General features: G+C 37.4%; 1 protein-coding gene across 1 annotated transcript in view; it reads left to right on the forward strand.

The window, feature by feature from the left end:
• SEMA3E (semaphorin 3E) overlaps positions 1-12312 on the forward strand; it is a 232641-nt gene that overhangs the window by 178452 nt on the left and 41877 nt on the right. Inside the window, exon 5 of the mRNA XM_084785189.1 lies at positions 4492-4585. Coding sequence (XP_084641315.1) covers positions 4492-4585 — 94 coding nt within the window. The remainder of the gene's footprint in view (positions 1-4491; positions 4586-12312) is intronic.

Raw genomic sequence — 12312 nt, forward strand, 5'->3', positions numbered from 1 at the left:
AATCACACTATGAAAGCCAACATCTATTAATGTAGAGAAGAATAAAGCTGTATTTATAGGCTTTTATGGACAGCCACATAAAAGCCACTGTACAGATGGCCTTGATAATATAAGGGCATTATAAATCTAAATACATTGTTGAGTTAAAAAAAAAATCCTTAGAAACTGGCAAGTCCTTCAGAATAACTGGCACACAATGTAGAAGAGAAAATGTTGTAGGAGGAAAAGAAGCACTCCAGTATATGGCATCTTGTGTGAAAAATGAAGGGCTTCAAGCTGCGCCCTGGAGTGTGTGTGAGGCCAACAGAAGATATCAAGGTGGGAGCTGATATGAAGAAATTCAGACGTCGAAAAGAAAAGTCCCTCATCGGAGCAGAGATTTGAGAAGTGGGTCTGGTAGACCATCCATGATGCTATCCATGTTAAAACCAGGATAAAGGAGTGAAACAAATGAGTGCCAGAAGGCAGGTGAGAATGCTACAGGAGAACAATGAATATCGAAGATGAATGTGTATTAAAGTTTGATGACAATAAAGTGGTGTCTTTGTGCGTGACTCCTTCACTGTAGCAGGCTTAGAAGCTATCATAATGGGCACCGACTTTCTACATAAGGTATCAGGTAGTCTGCTGAACAGAGAAATAGCTGCTCAAAGGGAATTTAAAGAGAATTTCTACGGAAACAAGTTACTTGGCAACTTCACCGGTTTGCCCCAAATCACACATTTTCAGTGACAGATTCATTTTCAGTACTTCAAACTTCTAGATTAAATTCTTTATTGATGTGGATTTTGCTATCCTGAGCACAGATGAATTACAAATACATTTATTGTGTTGTTCTTTGAAATATAAACACTAACATATAAAATTAGATGATGACAGAGATACACATCTGTGAGATGAGCGAGGGCTAGCAAGCCTCCAGGTCAGAAGACCAAAGGGACAGGAACCGTCAGCTTAGACAGTAGACATGAAAATTTTCTAGCATAAAGGAGAACTGAGCAACAGAAAAACACAGTTAAACAGAAATTTTGACAAAATACAAAATGTCAGCATCTGACTGAATCAAAGATGTTTGGAGGATTGAACAGATGGTGACATGGATCTTGATAAGAATGATTTTTATTGTTCTAATTTGCAGTGTGCATGGTGTAGAGAAAAATACTAAGAGTAACTCTTAGAGCACAGAGTGTAGGGGGACAAATAGACAGGCAAGCACCACTATCCTCTTGGGTGCTGTATTACTTTTCCTATGATACTATAACCAATGGTCACATGTTCAGTGGCATAAATCACCATATTGTCTAGTTCATGGTTCTAAAATGAATTTTGCTAGGTGAGAACCGAGATGGCAAGGGGACCACCCAATGAGGAATTAGCTTCATTGTTGTTAGCAGTTTCTAGAGATTGTCTGTGAACTGGCGCCGACCCATTCTTCCATCTTCAAAAGGACCTCACTTTCCTTGTTATGATTTTCATGGGCTAATTCTGTTTTCATCATCAAATGTCCTTTTCCATAGCCTGCTATATATTAGATGTGCCTGGATTATTGAGGCAGGCTCCATACTTCAGAATCCTTACCTTGATGCTATCTGCAAAGTGCATTCTGCAGTCTAGGAACTAAGACCAGAATTCTGAGTCTCCATTTTTCTGCCTGTTAAGAGTATCTGTGACTTAGTTATAGCAAAGAGATTGAGACACATACTGAAAATTGATTGCAATTGTATTATTTCAGAAGACATAATGAAAAGTCTGAGAGAAGATATAAAATTGGAACAGAATTGTAGCATTTCTATTAATAGCAGAGGCAATGGGATGCACCTTCTTAAATTATCGCTCCTCTGGTTTGTTTTTTAGGAACTTTGTATTTGCTACCAGCAAACTGATGGCTTTAAAATTGGATTATTTTCAGTGTTTCCATAAAAGAAGCAAACTCTTTCTAGGGCTATTTAGCCTTAACCACACAGAGAAACTGTTTTATGTCATAAAACATCATTGTCTTTGAATGTGACAGTTTTATTTCAGATTTATTTCTGCCTTAACTTTTAACTGCTCTAAACTGCCAGCAAGCTTGTGATTACTGATAACTTGCTTAGGCAAAATGTCTGACAGCCACTTATACATTTGTCATTGGCAGCTGAAAGGTTGCGATGAAACCGTTCTTCATGTTACCCAATAAGGAGCTGAAATAATGACTTCAGACAGTGTTGCCTCTGATCAGAGACTTATTTCAGGATTTAGGTCGTTCCAATAAACTCAGTGTTTTGTTTGCTTTTGCTAACTAGTGTTTAATAAATGCGTTAGAGTAGCCCTTGTCACAGAAAACTAGTGGACATACTGTTACCACTCCATCTGATTCAGTAGCTGAAGACTAAAGTTAAAAGCAGATATAGCATTAGTTTTAAAGACGTACTATAATTAACATCAAGAATATTTGTGGCATCATACTATAATTCTGCAAGAAGATTTCCCACATCCTGAGCAGCCAGCATGCAAACAAAAGCAATGACACTTCTATCAGTGCACCAAAAAAAAACAGAAGTTGTATGCCTAATGATTTTTAACTTTGAAATGATAGATTGTGTCAAGTTTTAGGATAACAAAAATATAGGCTTTTATTAGAGAGGTGAAATCAAATAAAAACGTTTAACTTGTTTATTATTTAGAATGAATACTGTTGACCCATGCTTAGCCATTGCTCAAATAAATATAAAATCTGCATGAGAAAGGGGAAGAGATTTTAGTCATGGTCTCTCTGATTGTTGTCTGACATGAGATATTGATGTCTAAGACTATTTGGATTCATTATTAATCTTCATGAGTTCTCAGTGTGGAATTTGATTTAATAAGTCTACATCTCTGACAGAGGTACATCTTATACTGATGTGCCTCACACAGGACTGAACATTTCAGCATGATTATCCATTAACTGTTTTTTTTCCAAATTATCAAGGCTCTGAGCTTCTCGATGGACTAAGTTTCCCTTTGACCCACTTAATCTTTATAAAGGGAGGAATCTATCACAACATTTTTACCTAAGGCACATGCTGAAATCCAAAATTCAATGTTAGCCTCAGGAACTTAAGTGATGATTTCCACTAGGGATAATTCAAGTTTTAAAAGAAATTTTGACTTTATTTTCTTCACCTACCTCCAAATTCTAGGAATCTCTTGATGACTGTTTATTTTAGATTTTCTATTTATTTTCCTTACTTGAAAATTTAAACTCACTATGCGATTCTTCTTTGAACAAATTAACATTGCTCTTCTTACATTTTCAAACACTTTGAATAGTTGTGCTAAAATACTTAAGACTATCTAATAGAGAAAATAGCCTTATTAGCAGCTTTAGATGACAAGATAAGTATTACCCAGATATTAACCTATAAAAAAATTGACCTTAGCCAACATCTTGGTATTTTTCTTAACAACTTCTATATAACCTTAAAAATGTATATTCTCCTTGTTGTTTGTTTTTGCAAATACTTTACACAGTGACATGACTTGGATGGGCAGGCAAAACCCACACTTACACATTTGCTCTGTTAAATGGAACACTCTGAGCTTGCTCTGTAAATTGTATGAAACTGTTATCATCAATATAGCCTGTCGGATCTACAATTCCTTTTTAATTGGCAATTCCTTTTTTGTCATGCTTCTGAAAATTATTATCCATGATACTTAATAGAAGCATCTCCAAATTTACAGGCATCTATACTGCCTTCTAAGTTGCCTACAACAGCTGAACAAGAAAACATTACTGCTGAGCCCAGTAATGAAACCAAACCTTGGAGCTGTTCTATATACAAATATGAAAGCAAACACAAGACCACATGTCACATGGGTCAAATGAGCTCAGAATTTACTGAAAGGTTTTTTAAATGAAAAAGTCAGAGAGAAAAAGGCAAAGTATAGACCAGGACACAGGAGGTAATAGGGTAATTAGTAAGTCAAGATAAACCTTAAGATAAGAGCCTTAGGATCAGAATGTTCTTTTGAAAATTATCTTTTTTTTTCTACAAAAGTTTCCATAGTTCTTGTTATTGCTACTTTCCTAAATGCCTTAGTTATATGAAAACCACTTATAGCAGGCTTGCTACAGGTTCATTATTCTAAAAATTAATATGCCTGTTAGGGATGAAAACCTCAATTCAATTCTACTTTTCTCACTGAATCTCTTTATCATCATATCCAGTCTTTGAACTATTGAACTGATACATCTGAGTGTAGCGGGCATTGTCTAGTTTGACTGGGAAAGCCTGGTAGTTTCTCTCATCTTCTTACACTCTCTGATAGTAGTGATGCCATCGAAAGCTCTGCCAAGCCTTTGTGCTTATTTACAAAACTCAACGTGTAAATCCACATCGTTCTGTTCCTGGGGTGCTGATGAGACCAAGTAGCTGGTTAGTGACCTAGCTTTGCTGTGCTTTATTGGAGAAAGTAAACTCTCATCGCAATTGGCACCTTTACAATGTCTTTCTGTTTTCTTTCCAGGACCCCCTGTTTCACCTGGAGTCCCACAGATCTGAGAGAGGAAGGGGCAGATGTCCTTTTGACCCCAGCTCCTCCTTTGTCTCCACTCTCGTTGGTAATTATCTTTTCCACATTCATCAGGTGGTAGCCATGGTGATTTCAAATGTATTTTTCAACTTTTGTACATTCTTTGGCATTTCCTTATACACTTTGCCTTGCCTAATCTATCAGCTGGTATCTGGAAATGTTGCTGATTTTCAGGTCAGGACATCTTTGGTCACTGGACTCTTAAATAACTAGATGCCATGAAGTACTTATGTCTCATGGTGAAAAACAACCTTCAACAAATGCTTGAAGCAGAGTGATTGTTATGGTAGCATTTAGCACTCAGAAAATGGAACTTAATCAGAGCTTTACAAAAACATAGCCAGAGAACATCCACCATGTTAAAATACGTCAATTTTCTATCTCGCTATAGGAAGTAATTTAGAGAATTTCACGTGTGTGATGTGTGGGTTTTGCATGCTTATTACACATTTTTGTTATCCATAGTATTCAGGGAAAACACTCATCTCGATTGAGAACTCTAAAGGTAGTTATCTAAATTCTTGTTCTGCATTTGTTCTTTCTGTGTCTCTTTGTGTCTCCTCTGTCTGTCTCTGTCTCTCCCTCCCCTTTCTGTCTCTCTGTCTGTCTGCCTCTCTCTTTCTCTCTGTCTCTATCTCTGTCTCTCTCTCTCTCTCTGTCTCTCTGTCTGTCTCTGTGTCTCTGTCTCCGTCTCTCTCTCTCTCTCTCTCTCTCTCTCTCTCTCTCTCTCTGTGTGTGTGTGTGTGTGTGTGTGTGTGTGTGTGTGTGTAGAAGTCAGAGGACAATACACAGGTCTCAAATCTCTCTTTCTAGCATGTGGAAGCTAAGATCTAACTCATGTCATCACGTTTGGAGGCAGGCACCAATAACTGCTCAGCCATCTCACTTATATAAGTTCTTCTCAAACTAGAATATAAACTATAGAATCTGGTCAGCTGAACGTAGACTAAATATGTGCATTAGAAGGATGCAGTAAGATTATGATATTGTCTGATTGATGTTGCAGCTTAATTCCAGTTAATTAAATGAGCTGTCAAAAGACATAGCTTGCCACATGATTTTCTGTATTATGTAGAATTGGAAAAGATGCACTTGTCAAGGGATTTCAGAACTGCAAATATATGAGCAGAAGAAAATTCCTACATATAAAATTGATGAAAGCAATCCTTTGCACCTAACAAGTGAGCTAAGTACTTCTCTGTTCTCAGTACCCGAGAGCTTCTGATGGCCCCTGTGAACAAGACACTATTATTACATTTCTCAGTATGTAATTGATCGTATACACGCTCATTTTTCATTACCATCCATAATCATTTCTCTTTGAGGAAAACGAGAAACGATAAGTTGTAGAGACTTCATACCCTAAGTAAACTGATAAAGCTTAGAATATTTTGCTAATGTTTAAAAATATACTGTGAAGGGTTGGAGAGATGGCTTGGTGTTTAATGGCACATGTTGCTCTGGCCCAGAAAGCATTGATGTTCAAGTCCTAGCACTCAGTGTCTTGCAATGCCAGTCCTAGGGGATCTGGTGCCCTCTTCTGGATGCTATAGTCACTGTATCCACATATACTACACAGACATGTGCTTAGACAAATTACCCATACAATAAAAATCAAGATTAAAAATAAAACAGTAAAAATATACTGTACTAATTAAGACTGTATCCCCAGAGAATCTGTTTTTTTCCTTAGAGTTTTTTCCAGAGTTTTTTGGGCCTTGTATGGTGCTCACTACACTTCCCTATCTGGATCATGGTTCTGAGACATACATAAGAACATTCTTATAGAAAAATAAAATTTGATGTTAACTCTGCTAATCAGAAACTTTGGCTTCAGCATGGTAATTTTAAAAATTTCTAAAATAAGAATTTCACAAGGTTGAGACTTGACTAAGTGTGTGTGTGTGTGTGTGTGTGTGTGTGTGTGTGTGTGTGTGTGTGAACACATGTGTGCTCACGTACATGCGCGCATGTTCATTTATGTAGAGTATGAAGAGACCTTAATATAAAAACAGAGCTGTTAAGACAGCTTAGACAGTGGTAATCACAACCCTAGGCATGGCATTCTTGCTGCATACTATATCCATAATTGCTAGACATTCCACAGAAATTGGCAGGATCTGAATAAAATGCTTACATTTGATAACCTGAATGTCTGGATGGGGTACAGACTGAAAACCTTGGCACACAGCAAACAGAATCTGAGATATTTCTCTTATTAAAAAGATATCGGAGGTTGGATACTACACAGTATACATTCCTATACAGTGAAGTCCTCCAACTTTTACAAGAGAAGACCAACCATTTAAATAGTTTGTTTAAATGGTGACTGTAGTCATTTCCGTAGATATCTATGCCACTCAAGAGTCAGTCTCCCTGGAGTTTGTTTATTCATGGAATTGGGAATTTAAAGCTGACGGATTTAAGAGGGGAGTATCACTAGAGGGACACAGCCAAGTGAATTTCATTGAGCTGCTATAAATTGAATTACCCCTTGCTGAAACGTGAAGTGCTTGCCATCTGGGGCCTGTTTTATTTATTCAGAAGAGAAATCAAATAAAATAATAGCTCTCCAACCTAAACACAAGTTATAGAACAATCCCTGAAAAGAGAAGAAATAAAAATATAATTCTTCTCATTTGTCCATTCTCTTGTTATCTCAACGTACTTTGGAGAGATCACTTACTCACTATGGAAAAGCCGTAGCCACAGGACAGGGAACCCGATAACCTATGTGAGCCACAGCTCTTTACAAGACAGGAAGTAAAAATAATTCACTCAGCTGGAAAAGCAGGAAAAAAGTGAGCTGGAAAATGGAGCTACCTGACTTGGTATTTGGTGAGTTTGGTATTGCCTACCCTGACAGAGAAGAATATATTAATGTGGTATTTTGTAGCCACACATGTTCTGTTCTTATGGGTTAAAACAAGACTGATAGCAATATTCACAAGACTATGATGAGGCCTAGAAGAAAAAAAAATGTTTTCTATTAGTTCTTTGAGAAATTTTACAGTATGTGTTTTCATCATATTCACCCTTCTCCCAACTTCTCCCAGATCACACTTCTCTTATTGCCCGAGTTTGTGTTCTTAAACATTTTCTATCAAGTCCACTTTGTGCTGCCAATATAGTCTTGGAAGTAATCAATTGCCAATACCTCCTGCTCTAAGGGAGGGACTGAGAGGGTTCCTGTCCATCTCACCTCTCTGTGTTGCGCTTTGTCTGCCTTGTGCATGCTCGCACAACCACTGTGAGCTCAGATGTCCATATGTTCCATCCATAGCTGGAAACGTCTCCAGTGCTGTTTCTATGTAAGTTCTTCAAACGGTCTATAGTGTTATTTATCCATCTCCATATTTCCTTCTGTACTCTGTGCTTCTCCTCCCCAACTCAAAATGTTCTTCCAAAACAATGAATACTTTATAGTATGTATTACCTTTATTTACTGAGACAGAGTCTCACTATGAAGCAGTGGCCTGCCTGGAATCCGATATGTACATCATGCTGGTCTTAAACTCACACAGATGACCCACCTATGTCTCTGCCTCCCAAGTTCTGTGAAAAAAAAAAGATGTGTGCCAACACGCTTGTTTATTTCTTCTTAACTTTAGATACAATTTTAATTTTAGCTAAGTAGTTCACTTTATTTTAGAATTTCTGGAGTAAAACTGAATAACATTCTTTAGTAAGTGAAAGAGTTCAATATGCATGAAATATAAAATTTCATCTACTTTATAAAATTTATCATCTACTTTGGAAATAAAATCATAGCGACTTTCTATGTTCAAAAGAATTCAAGAGCAGAGCAGTGGTCATATGATGCCATTCTCCCCATGGTCAGAAGCCAAAGTGAGGTCAAGCACCAGTACACTTTGTTCTCCATATTTCACAGAGACCTGACTAATTTTGGTGGCATACATAAAGCTCATCCCTCAGCTACAATATTTTCTTATGTGTTTAGCCAGTTTTCCCACAGGGCTCTCACAAATATTCTTTCAAAAGCTATTTAATAATTGTTAAGTACTTCCTAGCCTTAAAAGCTGTCAATACTCTGAGGTTTGCACTAAGCTCACTTGCTGTGTTATTTCCTTGTGGCTTCCTAAGAACCCGAAGGAAGTTCGCACTTAACTTATTAGGAAAATAAAATAATATGCATATTATTTGGTAGTCAGCTAAATCAAAATTCATGAACTATTTCTTCTCGTGTTCCATCTTTTCTCCCTTTTCAGCTGCTTTGTGTAATGCAGTAACCCTCAGGATGTATTGTACTTCCTCTTTCAAGCATATGGCTACTTAGGTTTTACACTTTATTTCTCTAATTATTTGTTAGATTTTCTGGTCTATTGTGTATTCTGTGTATCCTATGACATCTGAAATACATATACTATACTAAGATGACAGGAGCTAATGTTTAGAGAATTCGCTTTGCTGTGTCATGCCCTCGTATGTGTGTGTGTGTGTGTGTGTGTGTGTGTGTGTGTGTGTGTGTGTGTGTGTTGTAAGCACATGTGTGGTTGTGGATGCCTGTGCCTCTGCTCATGTGTATAGCAGACAGAGGAGGATGTTGGTTGTTTTTCTTTATTTAACACTTTCTGCTTCATTCCTTTAACAAGAGGCTCTTCGCTGGCCTGGAGTTGGACTGGTGGCCAGGCACCACCCTCCTATCTCTAATCTCACAGCTCTGGCTCACTAGGCATGGGACATGCCAACTTTTTTGCATGGGTTCCAAATTTGTGTCCTCATGCCTGCCTAGCAACTGATCTAACCCATAATGCCATCTCCTCAGCTCTGCATCAGTTAACTCTTATTAGGACATTCTTAGGGTTACAAATAAATTAAAGACTTAATATTTGATTTTAGTAAATTAGTAAATTACAAGTGCTTGCAACACAAGCCTGGTCATTTTCGTTTGATTTGTGGGTTCCACTGATATTCACATGTGCCCTGGGGAACACACTCAAGTTCCCATTTCTATCTACACACACACACACACACACACACACACACACCTGACGCCCACACCACCGCAGTACTGAGTCAAGGGCGAGGGACTACGGATTTAACTCACACACACATACACACACAATAACACAACAGGTCCTTCATGCTAAGAGAGCAGCAGCAGTGGCAGCAGCAGCAGCAGTTTCAACCTTTATTCAGTGTTCAAAGCGCCTTCTTCTAGGCAGCAAAACAGGAATGCCACTCACAGGTGAAATCCCTCAAGAGGTAATTGCACACAGGAGGAAAAGTCCTGAGGAGGGGTGGGGTGCGTTCTCAGAGCAGTAAACAAGACCAGCTGACCAACATAAACACAGACACCGAAGCTGCTAGAAACAGGACATGAAACAGCAAGACAGGCAGGCAGCCCAGTTGGGCCTGGTTCCTACATACAAACACACAAACACACACACACACACACACACACACACACACACACACACACTATACAATAATAAATTTTAAAATATTTTGGACATCAATGGTTCCATGTGAGTTCTTCAATGAATTAAACTACTCTATAAACATTGAATTTTTTATGTGAACTTTTATTTTAAAATATATTTAGGAATATACACCCTATTCCAGGGTCTATGCATTAAACATAAGTGTTAATTGAATGGAAAATAATTGTAGAGAATACCAAAAAATATATAAGCAATTTTTTAAGTTCTTAGTAGCAAAAAATTAAGAATAAGCAATCCTTTCTGCTGAATTAAGTATATTTATATCAAGAGCACTTAGGAATGAATGTTCATTTCTTGAATTCACCCCAACTGCATACAAAGAGACTTCAACTTACTCCATTGCTACAATGCCATTCCTAAAGAATATCTTATTCAAGGCTGCTGCTTCCTCATGTTGGCAAAATGCCCACTGTCAGCATGCTTCCTGCAGCTTCTGGCCATGCCTGCAGGTCTCCAAAGAGCTATTCCAATACATTGCTTATATTATAATTATTTTCTCAAATAAAAGGAGAAGGAGAAGAAACACTCAATGTCTCCCTAAAATATTGCTACTTTCCAAGCTTAAGTTCCCTTCGTGTCCCTCAGGAATTTAATTTACCATGACTGCAATTACTGATGTCACTGATTGGCTACCAGGCAAACACAGCTACAGACATGTGTGTCAGCAAATGTACACACTTTTCTTTTCCACTTTTGTCCCCACAAACCACCTTCTTAACATTGATGATTGCAGCTAGTCAATTGGCAAGATAAAAAGAGCAAAAGACTTATCTACCTAATGACATGTACACTTTGTGGGTTCTTTTAGTGTGGATAGTCACTTATTATTCACAAGGCCAATGCATTAAACATTATTGTGAACCTTAGATCATGCATTTATAACGTTAATAGAAGAAACATTTGAGTAAAATAAAATATGAAGACTCCAAATAATTACTGTGACTCGCTCATACAAGATAATTAAAATGTGTATTTCTATATAGTGAATAAAAATTAAGAGGACATATAGTCCATTAATTATATTCATGGTGACTTTCCAAAACTACTAAGGGTGCATTATGCTTAAATAAAACTAAAAAATAATACCATCATGAAATATTATCTAGAAAAAAATTATTGCATATTTTACCTTAAAATAACTTGCAGTGGATTTACCTTTGTATATAACTCAGAATAATCATCTTTTCTTTTTTTCTTGGAAACAATTTATAATATACACAGCCTTGAGATAGCAGCAAGGCCTTGAAGCTGAACTACTGTGAACAAATGTTAGAAAAAATGGAGTTTGTGGCTTCGTAGTTTAAAATTTTTTAATTATTTTTAATGCTGTAGTATTAATAGTTAACAATGTTGTAATGTTCATATTTTGTGTTCTTAATTATCATTAACATTACATTTAAAATAAAAATTCAAGAGTTCCTTTAGTCATATAAGTGCCTAATAGGCTCCTATCAATTGATATTTTTTTTTCCTGAAGAAATTCTAAATAATAATCTATGAACTTGAGAAGAAGTACAGAGAAGTTTGAGGGTGGATGGAAGCAAAGATATGGAAATGATATAAATATGGTACCCATGGGTGAAATTCTCAAAAAAAAAAAAATTAAGGTAAAAATAAATCCTATGTTATCCTGAGTAGTTTCTATTATATCCCGTAGCACTTTTAACACCTGAAGGGAGGTTTAGATACATTTGACTATTAATTCGTGAAACTGTTTATTGATTCAATAAACATTTATTGAGCATCTTCAGTATCCCAGACGTTAGTAGAGTATACTCCCAAGTTCATACAGAGTCAATTGAAACACAGCAGGATGACTGGTACGTTAGAAGTAAGCATGGTGTCCATGGCAGAAGCACATGGTCAAGACAGGGTCTGTGCCTAGGCCATTTGCACACGTGTAACAGTGGGAGTTGTCTGTGACCCTGTTGCCTGCCTTTTGATCCCTTCTCCTAACTGGGCTGCATCGTCTTCCCTCAATAGCAGAAGATGCACCTAATCTTACTGCAACTTGATATGCCAAGGCGGGTTGACATCCATGACAGGCCTCCCCTTTTCTGAGAAGAAGGGAAGGAGCAGTGGATGGCAAAGGGTGGAGGTGGGGAGAAAAGGAGGAACTGGGAGGAGAGGAGGGAAGGGAAGCTGCAGTTCAGGTATAAAGTAAACAAGTAAGTTAATTAATAACAACCAAAAGAAAAGGATCTTTAGAGGAAACGAGCAGTATCCATATAAATGGAAGCGGTGAGCAGAGGTGAGAACCCTTGGTTTCCCCCCAGTGACCTGTACTTTA

Source organism: Acomys minous, assembly GCF_964271855.1.
Source record: "Acomys minous genome assembly, chromosome: 6".
In the NCBI taxonomy this organism is placed as follows: Eukaryota; Metazoa; Chordata; class Mammalia; order Rodentia; family Muridae; genus Acomys; species Acomys minous.